The sequence below is a fragment of the Ursus americanus genome, chromosome 11 (assembly GCF_024610735.1).
Source record: "Ursus americanus isolate L20-20 chromosome 11, mUrsAme1.1.p, whole genome shotgun sequence".
Classification (NCBI taxonomy): Eukaryota; Metazoa; Chordata; class Mammalia; order Carnivora; family Ursidae; genus Ursus; species Ursus americanus.
Genome location: NC_142137.1, coordinates 67,052,708 through 67,068,385, shown reverse-complemented (window position 1 = coordinate 67,068,385; position 15,678 = coordinate 67,052,708). Strand labels below are relative to the sequence as shown.

At 37.7% G+C, this 15,678-nt stretch overlaps 1 protein-coding gene across 7 annotated transcripts in view; it reads left to right on the top strand.

The window, feature by feature from the left end:
• The first annotated feature begins 21 nt into the window (after positions 1-21).
• The window catches only part of SERAC1 (serine active site containing 1), a 59,123-nt gene continuing 43,466 nt past the window's right edge, over positions 22-15,678 (top strand). Inside the window, exons 1-5 of one of the 7 annotated variants that reach the window (XM_087865620.1) lie at positions 41-157; positions 771-827; positions 13,397-13,503; positions 13,659-13,946; positions 14,291-14,382. In XM_087865620.1, coding sequence (XP_087721746.1) covers positions 13,894-13,946; positions 14,291-14,382 — 145 coding nt within the window. In that variant the 5' untranslated portion in view covers positions 41-157; positions 771-827; positions 13,397-13,503; positions 13,659-13,893. Of the gene's footprint in view, positions 162-770; positions 828-13,393; positions 13,504-13,658; positions 13,947-14,290; positions 14,383-15,678 lie in introns of all 7 variants that reach the window. The other 6 variants (XM_087865618.1, XM_087865619.1, XM_087865623.1 and 3 more) reach the window with 6 other exon arrangements.

The following is a 15,678-nucleotide window of genomic DNA, read 5'->3' as shown; positions in this document are numbered from 1 at the left end:
CTGGGCTGAGGGGGCGGAGCGGGGCGCGACGGGGGCGGTATCACGTGCCGCCGGGAGCCGGCCGGAGGGCTCAGGCTGGGAACGGCCGAGAAAGGGGTGCTCCAATGCCAATTGGGTCGGCAGTGAGCGACTGAGGGCTGGCGGAGTCCGCGTGCCGGTAGGTAGGAAGGGGAACCCGGGCTCGTGGGGGCGGGCGAGGGCGTCGGCGAAGCCGGCACTGCGGGGAGTGGGGAGGACGGCGCGGGGGCGCGGCCCCTGACACACCGGCTGACCCGCCGACCCCTAGCTGGGAGTGAGGGCCTCTCGGAGCCTGGGCCGCCCGACTCTTCTTTCCCTGTCACTGCCCATCTCTGGTTCCTCTCTGAGGCCCCCAGAGCACCTGCCGGTACCGTCAGCCTCCCACTGGGTAGTCACGGAAAGATGATGAGAAGGAGTAAGAAACAGTCTCATTCAGATCGGAACCTGCCAGATCACAGCTTCTAGCTGTGACCTGAGAGGGTGCATAGATCGAATGCTAATAGATTTTTAAGCCCCGAACGGTCATTGTAAGACCCCAGAGGGTTCTAAAATTAATCCTTTCCCCACATTTTGATGTGTGTCTGATAGACTTCTCTCTTTAGTTATTTTTACCAGTGGAGGTATGAGACTCTTGCTTTGGTCCCTTAGGTTAAATTGTAGTTCCCAATTAAGCTAATGCTGCTGCACATTACTACTTCATGGGTTTATGTGATTTATAAACCCAGCTCTTATATTCATTTCCCTCTTTTTAGCCCTCAGAGTTTTTCCTCTTTTTGGTTTCCGTATTGCTGGTTCTGCGTTCGCCCTAGGTATGGTTCTTACAAAGTGTCTTTATTTAATTAAAAATTGTTTTTGCATTTTTTTTAATTTTTAAAAATTTGTATTCAGGTATAATGACATAGAATGTAAGATTAGTTTCAGGTGTGCAATATAAAGATTAAGCAATTCTGCATTACTCAGTGCTCATCGCTGTTAAGTGTACTCTTAATCCTCTTCACCTGTTTCACACATCTGCCCATCAACCTTCTCTCTGGCAACCACCAGTTCTCTATATTTAAAAGTCTGTCTCTTTTTTCTTTGTTTCTTAAATTCCACATATGAGTGAAATCTTATCGTATTTGTCTGACTTATTTCACTTAACATTGTAATCTCTAGATCCATCATGTTGCAAATGGTAAGATTCCATTCTTTTTTAAGGCTGAGCAATAGTCCATTGCATATATAGATCACACTTGCTTTATCTATGCACCAATGGATGGACATGTGGGCTGCTTCCATATCTTGGCTATGGTAAATAATGCTGCAATAAACATAAGGGTGCTTATATCTTTCTGAATTAATGTTTTCATTTACTTTGGGTAAATACCCAGTAATGGAAGTACTAGATCATATGGTAATTCTGTAATTTTTTGAGGAACTTCTATACTGTTTTCCACAGTGGCTGCACCAGCTTGCATTCCCACCAACAGTGCAAAAGAAAACAAGGGTTTCTTTTTTTCCACATCCTTGTCAGCACTTGTTATTTCCAAGTATCTCCCCCCCCCCCCATTTTGCATGCATACTTCTCCTTGACCATCTCATTGATCATCCACTCTTGTGCCCAGGTGCTGGCCTGAGGCCTACACATTAATCACCTGTGAGTAATCAAAGCACCTCTTCTCAGACTGAGATAGGTCTTACCTTTCACCATTACTTCAAAACCTGCTTTTCTTCCTGTGTTTCTCTGAATCATCCAGATTTAAAATCTCCATCCATTTATTTAGCAAACATTTTTGTGCACCTGGTATGTGCCAGGCGCTGTTCTAGACACTGGGAATACAATTATGAACAGGCAACCAATTACAGTGGGGGGAGAAAGATAGCAAAATCAGTTAACGAGAAGGTAGATGGTGATGTAATAAAGAGTGATTGGAGAGGCTACTTTGTTTAGGGGTGTCAGAATGGTCTTCAGAGCCCCCAAATCATATAACTTAGGTAGGCTCTGGGGAAGAACCTGCAAAATAATTGCAGTATTTATCTGGAAAAGTAAACTAACATAAATAGCTAAAAAAAGTTTGAGGTAGAAGACTAATACTGTCAAAATATAAAACTACAGCATTTAAGACAGTGTGGTAGTAATACAAGACAGAACAGTGGAACAGAATAAACATCCTGGACACAAAACAAAAGAAAAATGTGTGTATATGTGTAGGCATACATATACATGTATTTGTAAGGTAGAGACACAAATTATTGGGAATAGGAAGTAGTACTCAATAAATGGTGAAAAAAATGGTCTTCAGGAAGATTTCTGAATTAAAAAATAACTTCTATGTACCAGCAATAACTAACTAGAAATTTAAATGTAAAAAAAAGGTACTATTAGTACCAGTATTCAAAACCAAAGGTTTCTAGAAATAGATCAAACCGAAGCTGTACAGTTCTCTAGGGAGAAAATTATAATGTTCTATTGAAACACGTAACAGAAGACCCAAGTAAATGAAGAGATACACCATATTCATGGGTGGGAAGACTCAGTATCATAAAGCTGTCAGTTTTCCTCAATTCTACAAGTTCAGTGCAATTCCAATTAAAATTGTACATGATTTTTCATGGAACTGGACATGCTGAACCTAAAATATATATGGAAAGGAAAAGGACTAAAAATCGGTAAATCAGTTTTGAAAAAAAAATAAAATGAAGTCCCTTCCTCCCAGATATCAAACTTAATATAAAGCTGTAATAATTAAGACTACTTAATTGTTAAGTGTTAATTGCTAGGATTGGTTCAGGGTTAGAAAAGTGGTCAGATGGAATAGAATGGAAAGCCTAGAAACACACCCACCTAAATATGGGAGCTTCGCATACCGATGAGTGGTATTCTAAAACAGGGGGAAGCATACCCTATTCACTAAATGATGTTGAAATACGTGGTATCCATATAGAATAAAGACTACATTAGATTCCTGTTACTCTGCATTCACAACAGTGGTTTCCAGATGGATTAAAGACTTCAGTGTGAACGACATCTATATAATATTAGAAAAATATATAGGAGGCTATATTGTTTTCAGGAAAGATTTTTTTTTTCACCTAACATAAAATTTACCATTTTAGCCACTTTTAGGTGTATAGTTTGGTGGCATTTATGTTCTTGTGAAGCTACCACTACTGTCTGTCTCCAGAACTTTTTCATCTCTCTGGGAAGGATTTCTTAGGTTACAAAAAACACATTGAGGGTGCTTTTGCACTGTTCCAGGTCACAGATGGTGGTGATTTCAACTAGATGTGTAACGGTAAAGGTGAAGAAAGGTAGACGGATTTGGGATGTATGTAGATGGCAGAGAGCAGGAATTGTTTTGACAGTTGGTTTGAACAGGGTGAGGGGGGAAAAAAGGAATCAGAAGCAACATCTAGGTGTTGGGCTTGAGCTACAAGATAGATCAGTTATCATTTTTCACCAAAAACCGTTTGCCATTTAGTTGCAGTGGGGAGGATGAATGGAGGAAGACTTTAGGGAGAAAAAAAGTAAAGAGTTCTGATTTGGATAGTTAAGTTTGAAAGACCTGTTGGACATCCAAGTGGAAATGTTCCAGTAGCTGTTGGATAGATGAGTCTGGAAAGATTGTGGCTGAAGGTACAACTTCAGGATCACTGGCATATAGATAGTTAAAACTGTGATGTATTAGAGTTAGGTTTGGCTGCATTACGAAGAAAGTAGATGATAGTAATGGCTTAACTCTGCATATGATTCCATAGGTAGGCAGGCCGTAGCTGGTGTGGCAGCAGCTCCATGATCATTAGGGACTTGGGCTCCTCTTTCTTGCTGTTCTGCCTTCTTTAGCATGCTACCTCATGGTTGAGATGGCTGCTTTAATTCCAGCTGCCACCTGCTCATAGCAAGAAGGAAAACAGAAGGGTAAAGAAAGGCACATACTCTTTTAAGGATACTTCTCAGAAGTTGCATGTGACACATCCACTTAGAGCCCATTTTAATCAGTGGTCACACTTAAGTAGACAGAAAGATAAGTAATGTACTCTTTATTCAGTTATCTGTATGGCCAGCTACAATTCAGGTGTTTTATTAATAAGAATGAAGAGGAAATAATTTCAGTTTGGTTTCTTCTCCAACCAGGGCAATGAAGCTACCATTGTGAAAGCTTTGGTGACTTTCCTGTTGTGAAATTAATGGAATTTTTGAGTATTTGTTTCACTTGGTACGCATAAGCTCTCCCTTTTTACTTTCTATGTCCTCAGAATTTCTCCTCTCTTCTCTACTTAAAATTGGTATTTCATATTTAATGCAATCACAATCATAATCCCAAAAGCTCTTTAAAAATAGAAATTGACAAGCTGACTTTAAAATTATATGAATACGCCAAAGACCTAGAATAGTCAATCTTGAAAAGGAAGAACAAAACCAGAAAATTTGTACTACCTAGCTTAGAGATTTATTATAGAGCTCTAGTAATGAAGACAGTTATGGTATTTATATAATAATAAACAAATAGATCAATGAAATGGAATAGAGTCCAGAGATATGCCCATACTTATATAGGCAATTGATTTTCAAACAAAGCACAAATCAGCTTAGTGAGGAAAGTAAAATGTTTTCAGCAAATAATTCTGGAACTATTAGATATCCATATGGGGGAAAAATGAATGCATTTCATCCAACACACAAAAATTAATTTGAGATGGATCAAAGACCTAAAAGTAAAAGGTAAAACAAACTTACAGGAGAATTTCTGTGACTTTGAGGTAGGCAGCAATATCTGAGACAGGACACAATGCAATAACAATAAAAGAAAAAATTTGATAAAAGAGACATTATGAAAATAAAACTGTTCATCAAAAGGTACCTTTAACAAAGTGAATAGATAAGTCACAGAAGAGATGATATTTGCAGTATATATGTACATATATCTGATGAAGAATTTGTTTCCAGAATAAAGAGCTGATAACTCATTTAAAACGCCAACAGTCCAAATTAAAAATGAGTAAAAGAACAGACACTTCACACAAAAATAAACATAAATGCTAACATGAATATGAAAAAGTGCTCAGCATCGTTAGTTTTCAGGGAATTGCAAATTAAAGACACAAGGAGATACTACCATGTACCCACTTAAATGCCTAAAACCAAAAAGGCTGACAGCATCAAATATTGGTGAGGATGTGGAACAACTGGAACTCTCATACTCCTTCATCATTGGTTGCAGTGTAAAATGGTACAATCATGTCGGAAAAATATCTGGCAGTGTCTTATAAAATATTCCAAACTAGAAACCAAGAACCATAACCATCTCCTCTCTGTTATACATGACTCTCCACCTTTTTCAAATGGTTATTAGATTCTGTTCTTTTAATTGTTCCTAAATCTGTTTCTTCATCATTCTCAGAGCCACTGCTTTAAATCAAGTACATGTTTCTTCTTGGTTATCATTAAAAGCCTCCCTAATAGTTTTCCCCACTGCTGCTTTGGCTTTCCTCCAACCTATTTTCAATCTTGTCAAGTTAAAAAAAAATTTTTTTTTTTACCATGTTACTCCATTTCTTAAGGTTAATCTCCCAACAGCTTCCCATAACTCAAGGTAAACTTCAGACTCCTTAACTTAGCTACAAAAGACTTTGATGATCTGACTAGCCCCTGCCTTCAATACTCCTGTTTCAGTAATCAACGGAATGAGCTGACATAAAATCAGTAAGGAGAAAACCTGAAAAACGCTATCAACCAATTTGACCTAATAGACATATGTATAGCCCTCTGTCCAACAACAACAGAATATACATTCTTTTCAAGTGCATGTGGAACATTCACCAAGACAGACCATATTCTGTGCCATAAAACAAACCAAGTTTTAAAAGAATTGAAAACATACAAAGCCTGTTCTCCAACCACAATGGAATTAAGCTAAAGTTCAACAGATGTATCTGGAAATTACCAAATATTTGGAAATTAACACTTCTAAATATTCCGTGGGTCAAAAAGGAAGTCACAATATAATTAGAAAATATAGTTTTTAAAGATTTTATTTATTTATTTGATAGAGCATGAGTGGGGGGAGGGACGAGGGAGAGGGATAAAGACAAGCAAACTCCCCTCTGAGTGGGGATTCCCAACGTGGGGTTCGATCCCAGGACCCTAAGATCGTGACCTGAGCAAAGTCCAGATGCTCAACCGACTGAGCCACCCAGGCATCCCAGAAAATATTTTTAATTGAATGAAGGAAGACAACAGTATATCCAAATTTGAAGGATGCAGCCAGAGCAGTACTTGGGAAATTTTTAGTGTTAAATACTGACAGAAAAGAAGAAACCTTAAATCAGTTATTTAAACTTCAATTTTAAGAAGCTTGAGAAGGAAGAGCTATTTGAAATGAAAGCAGGCAGAGGGCAGAGACTAATAAAGGTAAGGGCACAAATCAAAGAGGTTGATAATAGAAAAACAACAAGGTAATTCAATGAAACTAAAAGCTGTGTCTTTGAAAATATGAATAAAATTGATAAACCTTTAGCCAGACAGGCTGAGAAAAAAGAAGACGACACAAATTGCCAAAATCAGGAATGAAAGAGAAGGCCTCACTTTAGATCCTAAGACCTTAAAAAGATAATACAGGAATATTACTTACAACCTTTTAAGGAACAAAGAATACCAGTTCTAGATAAACTTTTTCAGAATATAGAAGAAGATGGAATATTTACTAACTTATTTTATAAGACCAGCATTACCCTGATGGGAAAACTAAAGATCTCACCAAAAAAACTAGAGATTAATATCTCTTGTGAACATAGACACATAAATCCCTAACAAAATACTAGCAGATCAAATTAAAAATAATATATCATGACTTCAATTTATTCTGGAAATATTAATGTAAAATATTAACGGACTACAGAAAAATCACATGTTCACCTTAATAGATGCACAAAATGCTTTTGTCAAAATTCAACAATTTGGGAACAGAAGGGAATGTCCTCAAACGGGTAGAGGACAGCTACAAAAAGTCTACAGCTAATATCATCCTTAACAGTGAAAGACTGGGTGCTTTTCTCTTAAGATCAGGAACAGTATAAGGATATCTGTTCTCACTACTCCTATTCAGTATTTTACTGGAGGTCCTACCCCATGAAATAAAGCAAGATTAAGAAATAGAAGGCATACAGATTGGAGAGGAAGAAATTGAACAGTTTCTATTCACAGGCAACATAATTGGGTATGTAGAAATCCTAAATAGTCACCCCCCCAAAAAAAGTCCCAGAAGTAATGAGTTTAGTTTCGAAAGGTCACAGGATATAAAGAAATACACAGAATCAATCATTTTTATATACTAGCAAAGAAAATTGGAATTTGACATTAAAAAAGAAAAAAATCCTGAAAGTATTATTTATAGTTGTACCAAAACCCAGGAAATACTTAGGTGTAAAATTTTTTAAATACCTGGCAATGTTTCTATGCTGGAAATTACCAAACATAGGTGAAAAAAAATAAAAGATGATGGAACAAATAGATAGGTAATCCATGTTCATGGATTGGAAGACTCAGTCTGTATTACAAACTCAGGAGATTTTTTTTTTTTTAAGAGATAAACTGATTCTAAAATTTATATGGAAAGGCAAACAAACTAGCGTAGCCAAAATAACTTTGTTAAAGAACAACCAAATTCAGAGACATTACTTAATTTTAAGATTACTGTAAATCTACAATTATCAGGACAGTGTGGCATTGAAAAAGATTGTGTCAAATAGAGATTAATGAAATAGTATGTAGTAGTAGACACATATGCACATAGTCAATTATTTTTTGGGGCAATTAAATGAGGAAATGGTAGTCTTTTCAACAAATGATTCTGAAACAATTGCATATTTGTATGCAAGAAAAAGAAAAAGAAAAAAAAAGGAACCCTGATCAATACTTTTCACCCTATACAAAAATTAACTTAGAATGAATCATAGATCTAAATGTAAAAACCTAAAACTATAAATCTTGTAGAGAAAGGTATAGAAAAATATCTTGGTGACTCTGGGTTAGGCAAGATTTCTGTTATACAACAGCAAAAGCATGATCCATAAAGTAAAAAAATCGATTAATTTGACTTCATCAAAATTGAGAACTTTTGCTTTTTTTTTTATTTTTAAAGATTTTAGTCATTAGAGAGAGAAACAGAGCACAAGCAGGGGGATAGGCAGAGGGAGAGGGAGAAGCAGACTCCCCGCTGAGCTGGGAGCCCGATGTGGGACTTGATCCCAGGACCTGAAGATCATGACCTGAGCCGAAGGCAGATGCTTAACCATCTGAGCCACCCAGGCACTCCAGAGAACTTTTGCTTTCTAAAAACACAGTTAATAAAATGAAAAGACAAGCCATAGATTGGAAGAAAATATTTGATAATTATATATCTAACAAATATCTTTTATCCAGAATATATAAAGTATTCCCAAAACTCAGTAAGAAAACAAACAACCTTATTAAAAATGGACAAAAGATTTTAACAGACTCTTCACCAAAGAATAAATAGAGATGGCAGATACAAAATATGGAAAGAGCCCAGATGTCCATTGACAGATGAATGGATAAAGAAGATGTGGCACATACATACAATGGAATATTACTCAGCCATCAAAAAAGAATGAAATCTTGCCATTTGCAACAAGGTGGATGGAACTAGAGAGTATTATGCTAAGCAAAATAAGTCAGAGAAAGACATATGATTTCACTAATTGTAGAATTTAAGAAACAAACAGATGAACATAGGGGAAGGGAAGGAAAAATAAAATAAGATAAAAACGGAGGCAAACCATAAGAGACCCTTAACTATAGGAAACAAACTGAGGGTTGCTGGAGGAGAGTTGGGTGAGGGGATGGAGTAATTGGGTGATGGGCATTAAGGAGGGCACTTGATGTAGTGAGCACTGGGTGTAATATGCAACTGATGAATCACTAAATTCTAACCCCGAAGCTAGTAATATACTATGTGTTAACTAAATTCAATTTAAATAAAAATTTTTAAAAAAGGAAAAAATAGAGATGGCAGATAAACACATGAAAAGATGCTCAATATTATTGGTTATTGAGAGGATGTGAGTTAAATCTATAATGAACTATTACTACACACCTGTTAGAATGGGTAAAATAAAAGCAACTGACTATATCAAGTATGAATTAAGTTGCAGAATAACTGGAACTCTAATAATTTACTGGTGGGAATATAAAATGGTATATACAGTTTGGAAAACTTTGGCAGTTTCTTATAAAGTTAAAATACATTTACCTTTTGACTCACATCTGGGTTATTACCTAAGTGAAATGAAAATTTATGTTCATACAAAAAAACCGTGTATGCAATGTTTATAGCTGAAACAACCCAAATATCCCTCAGCTGGGGAATGTATAAGCAAACTAGTAATGTCCATATAATAGAAGAGTACTAGCCAATAAAAAGAATGGATTACTGATAACACAGATAATTTGCAATTGCCATTTACTAAGTGAAGGAAATCAGACTCAGGCTACATGCTATATGTTCTCATTTATATGACATTCTTGCAAAGGTAAAACTAGGGTCAGGAAAACAAATCAGTGGTTTCCAAAACTGGTATGGAAGAACTTTGACTACAAAAAGAGACAAAAATGTTTGGGTTGATAAAGTGTTAGATTTTGATTTGATCGCATTTGTCAAAACTTTGGAACTGTACATTTAAAAGGTAAATATTACCATATCTAAATCACCTTAAAATGAAAAAAAAATGTGTATGAACAAAATTTTTTATCACTTTTTCCTCTGAAACTGAGAGATAATCTGCAGTACTCTTGATAACTTAGTACCACTAATTTTCTAGAGACCAAAATTTTTAGGAGCTACTGATTTAGACACCGGGGAGTTAGTGAAAGATTTGAAGCAAGGGGAAAATGTGCTTAGATTTAAAAAGTTACTTTTACTTCCAGGCAGCACCCTTTGCTTCTTTCATATACATGAAAACTTTAGTTAAAATGTAATGGAAGAACTTGGAATTGTGAGAAGGAAGAGAAGAGGAAACTCAGAAGAAAATCATAGCACTGAGGGAAGGTTGAAGAATTTACAGGATTATCAGACACTGATGGAGAACTTAATTACTTGGACCTAACGTGCATGTAGAGTTAAAGGCGATATCTAAAGGCATCCACTGGGGCGCCTGGGTGGCTCAGTCATTAAAGCGTCTGCCTTCAGCTCAGGTCATGATCCCGGGGTCCTGGGATCGAGCCCCTCATCAGGCTCCCTGCTCAGTGGAAAGCCTGCTTCTCCCTCTCCCACTCCCCCTGCTTGTGTCCCCCCCCCCCACTCTCTCTCTCTCTGTCAAATAAATAAATAAAATCTTAAAAAAAAAAAAGCGTATACCTTCAAGGAGATAGGGACTAGAAAATGTCTTCCCATTAGACTATAGAAATAACATTGGAAACTTCCTTTTTACCAGGAATATGAAGAGTGGAAATTGCAACTCTAATTCTACATGACTTACGCTTGTGAGGTTTGGATTGACAGTATCCTCATAATGCTGGGAACCCAAGTTGAGAAAACTGTAAATTAGTAATACCTGTTACATTTGGCTGAGAAAATTTGAAACCGTGCTATAGCTCAGAGCATAGGAAATATTCCTACTGAAGATGAGCTCTTAATCGAAGATTACAAAGAACTTAAGCAAACAAACCACCAAGAAGGGTAACCAGCCCTAATTATCAGAACTAATGATTCCAACAGACAAACTTTAAATATGTTTAAAGCATAAAGGAAGGTTTAGAAACCATGTGTATCAGTTAGCTATTTGCTGCATTTTAAACTACCCCAAAGCCTAATAGCTAAAACAACCAGTTTATTATTGCTTACAAGGCTAAAGGTTAGACATCGGGTTTGTAGGGTCAGCTAGGAGTGAATGAGTCTGGGATGCCTCAATGCCTGGCCATTGATGCTGTCAGTTGGCACTGGTGGCTGGACTAATGGGGATTTTGGGCAACGTTTCTCTCGTCATCCAGCAGACTAACCTGGGCATCTTCACATGGTGGTCAAAGGTTCCCAAGAACAGCAAAGACAGAAACCTCTGTGCAAGTGCTTCTCCAGTCTCTGCTTGCATCATTTTTCTATGGTCTTATAGCCAAAGTCAGGTATAAGCCAGTCCAGAGTCAGTATGAGAGGGTACGACCAGAAAACATGGAAATAGGGAAAGGAATAGCTTATGGCCATTTTAAAAACTCTACCGTACTTGAAGACAAAAACAGAATAGTGTGTCAAAAGAGCAGGCAAGTATGAAGGTGAGCCAATTAGAAATTTTAGAAATAAAAAGTTATTGAAATACTCAGTGGTTAGATTGAATGGCAAGCTAGATACAGCTAAAAAAAGAATTGGTGAATTGGAAGATAGATTTGGGGCTGTCTCTTAATCCATAATGCATGTTAGAGATAGAAAAAGGAAGAAAATATAGAAGAAATTGAGATTTAGAGAACAGAATAAGAAAGTCTCACATACATATAATAGGAGGCCAGAAGGAAAAAATTGAAGGGGGGGGGTCAAAGTGATACTTGTCACCAGTACTGCAGAATTGAAGAAAATTATGTGTTCTGAGATTGAAGGAACACACCAGATCTTGAGCAGGATATAAAAACAAACCCATACCCAGACATAAAGTAGAGTTTAAGAACGTCAAAAACAGATTGTAAAACTACCAGATGGAAAATGATAATCATGATTATGATGAATAACATTTATTGAGCATTTATCTTGAAATAGGCACTGTTCTATGTGCTTTACATGTGTAACTCATATAATACTGATAACAACCTTTTAAAGTAATCCTATAGGAAAGTGAGACACAGAGGTTAACTAGCCCTCAATACCTGGATATATTCTTACTTTGTAGGTATGGGGGAAGAAGTTGAGGGAGTTCCTAGTTTTAACTTTCTCAGTCAAATAAGAGACAAGATCATTTGGGTGGAGGCGGGAAGGAGGCTTAGAGGGTATGTGGGTCATTTAGAGCCATCATTGTGGGGATGAGGAGAGAACTGATGAAGAACAGCAGAAACGATTCTGAGAGCCCACTCCCAATTTGTCTTTTATTCTCCCTGAACCACTCCCTGAGCGCCTCCCCTGACCCCTCCTCTGCTCCCCATTTTAGCTGTCAGTGCGTAGGAACAAAGAAAGCACATGTTTCAGGTTAGGGTTACAGGCTACTAGAAAGAGGAGGGGTCTAGGGGCCCCTGGGTGGTATAGTCGGTTGAAGCATCTGACTCTTGGTTTCTTTTTTTTTTTAAGATTTTATTTCTTTATTTGACAGAGACAGCCAGCAAGAGAGGGAACACAAGCAGGGGGAGTGGGAGAGGAAGAAGCAGGCTTCCAGCGGAAGAGCCTGACGTGGGGCTCGATCCCAGAACTCTGGGATCATGCCCTGAGCCGAAGGCAGACGCTTAACGACTGCGCCACCCAGGCGCCCCTGACTCTTGGTTTCTGCTCAGGTCTGATCTCAGGGTCATGGGATCAGGCCCACATCAGGCTTGGTGCTCAGTATGGAGTCTCCTTGAGTTTTGCTCTCTCTCTCTCTCTCTCTCAAATAAATAAATAAATCTTAAAAAAGAAAAGAAAGAGGAGAGGTCTCGTACTTTGAGAAAGGAGCCAGAGAATGATGTGTGGGGAGGGAAGGACAGCTATGAGCCTGGCTGCTCACTCCCAGACAAGTAAGGGATGGAAGGTTAGCTGGGGCTAGAGAGCAGAGAAATCATGACTCTGAGGGAACTGAGAGAGTTAGAAATGGAGCAGTTTATTCTGCAAGAGAACTGCAAGGGCCAGTGATGTCATCTGAGGAAACCCAGAAGGAAATAAAATGAAGACATATTTCCAGTAGACTTAGATTTATTCCCAGGATTTAGTAGGAAGGAAGCCTGCTGGGGTGGTGGTGGTGGTGGGGTATGTTTAAGGTAACAATGTGAAGCTTTTTAGGCCAGGGAAGTAGTAGTAAAGAGTATTTGTATAATATTTTAGAGTTGATTGCTTTCATAATTTCAGGATTGAAAGAAGCAATAGGTATTTTTCTCTGCATTTTTGTTTAAATTGTCATGTAGTAATTAAAATGCAAATCTGTACACAAACTCAAAGTAATTTACATTGCATTCCGCCCTGATTTTATGAGCATCTACTTCATTGCAGTCTTTATATCATTTTTATAGTACCCTTATGTCTCAGTGAAGAAGTAGTAGCAACCCATTAAACAAGTGAGAAAATAAGAAACAATGATCTTTAAAATAGTGACCTTTACAAGTTTACCTCTTGCCTAAACCAGTTTGCTTAGTCATCAGTTGATGTGCTGGAATTACAAGAAAAAATGTAAAATCTTTTTATTTTTGTGTTATCTCTCGCTCTCTCTTTTTTTTAAGTAGGCACCACACCCAATGTGGAGCCCAACGTGGGACTTGAACTCCCGACCCTGAGATCAAGACCTGAGCTGAGATCAAGAGTTGGATGCTTAACTGACTGAGCCACCCAGGTGCCCCTATTTTGTGCTATCTCTAACAGATATTTCTTACATATATACACCAAATAATTTCCCCCTTATCCCTATAAAGCTGCTAGAACTTGTTGAAGCAAAAGACCTTTTCTCACATGAATCCCTCAATACGCTTTTCTTCTTTTCCTTTATAGCAAAACCAAAAGAAAAAAGTCTTTTCCAAAGACAATCTGATATGATTCTAGAATACTGAGTTGTTCTAGGAACCATTGCATCATATTTCTATCATCTTTACTCAGTCGATGAAGTAGTTGAGCAACAGTTCTCCTTCTTTGATAGGATGCCAACAGTTAACAAAGATCTTAAACCATGTTGGGTACCATCCTGAAGGAGCTAGAGGAGAGCGAAATACTTCCATGAGTTCTAAGTATGTCTTCCATTTTGAGTACGTTTCATTTCTGTAGGGCCTTCAGTCATCAGAGGTAAATATATCTATTTTTGTATGCATATATATATTTTTAAAAGATATTAAAAAATTTTTAAATTCGTATATTGACATTCTGATTAATAATCAGTGTTTTTCTGCTTCCTAACAGTCATTGTTCACAGTTGGACTCAGTGAGAAGAAAAATAAAGTACTAACAAAATTCTGTTCTAGTATGTCTTTTTTAAGGATGAAATTTCTTTTTTAATGGAAGAGGTTTTTTCCTGGTCTTGAAAAATCTAACTCTATAGGCAAACCACTGTGATTGTGGCATATTCTTATAGTTAAGTGTTTTTAATTAGCTGTCAAGTTAAATTTGTTTTAATTGTTCTAAATACACAGAATGTCCCTGGCTGCTTATTGTGTCATCTGTTGCAGAAGAATAAGAACCTTAACTCCTCCGCCCAAAAGTACCACATACTGGAGAGATATCAGTGAGTACAGTTTAAACAGTATTTCTTAAAGAAACATTGCTAGAACTGTGGCTGAGTTTTCCAGGTAGTCCACAAAAACTTACTTTATCCATGATAAATCTCAGATTTGTTTCTGTCTTTTCTATATCATTGGTGCACCCCAAATTTGTAGGCCCAGAGCTGTGAATACTCCTTTTTCTTGGGAATCTTTTTCCTCCCCTGTTTTCTGTCAGATTCAGACTCCTTTCAAACTCAAGTATCACTATGTTCTCGTTCATTATTATGTTTCTGCAAAACAAGGTGCCAGGCACAAGTATTAAGTTCTGGGAATCAGCAGTGGGCAAGGATGTTGTGCTTGCCCTGTGGGAGTTTAGGATCTAGGGCTGGTCTACTGTCTTTATTTGTAAATCTCTATTTGCCTTATTTATTAGTAATCTTTATTTGTAAAAGAGAAGATAGGCCTAGATCATCTTTCATTCATTTGGCAAATTATTTATTTACTATCTACTGTATGCCAGGTACTATTCTAGGCCCTGAGGATACAATATGGATTAAGACAAAGTCCCTGTTTTCATGGAGCTTCTGTTTGTTCTTTAAGATAGATTTTTTTTGGGGATAGATCCTTTTCATGTAGAAAATTCTGTGATTTTTATTTTAAATATAAAAAGAGGGGTTGGGACAGAGAAGGGAGCTTTTCTTCTCTCATCATTCCTAAAGAACAAAGAGTAGTGAATTTACTTTAGGATGGGAGAAAGGCTGTGAGACTGTACTCTGTTCCCAGGACCCAGTGAAAAAGAAAGATAGCAGGTGGTACCAGTAGTGAAGGAAACAAGCTGCTCCTGGGGCCCACAGGGTTGGGCGGGGGGTTTGGGGGTGGGGAGGGCAGGAAGCCATCTTAGAATGAAAAACATCGTAGAGGAGTCCCACAGTCAGGAAGCTCTGTCACAACTTCTGATCTCATCCTTGAAGACCTCCTAGAACTGTCCCCTTCCCAGTTCTGGAACCACTACTAAGGTCTTGGACTTTGGGAGGAATGTCCATCTCCCTTGCCTGATGTCTAGAGAAGTCGGTCGAGGAGAGTTCCTTATCTCTCCGTGGGGAGGGTGAGTGTGTTCTCAGTAGCCTAAGTTGAAACTCTGACAACAGGTTACCTCTACACATCTAACAAATTAAAGGTTATGTAGGCTTTGCAGGCAGGTAGCAGTACCTGACGATTATGGGTAATGTATCTGTAAAGGTTGTGTTCAGTGCATGTAATAAAAACTTGACTGCAGTGCCTTAAGTTAGTAAAGTTTTCATTTTTCTTATATAACAGGG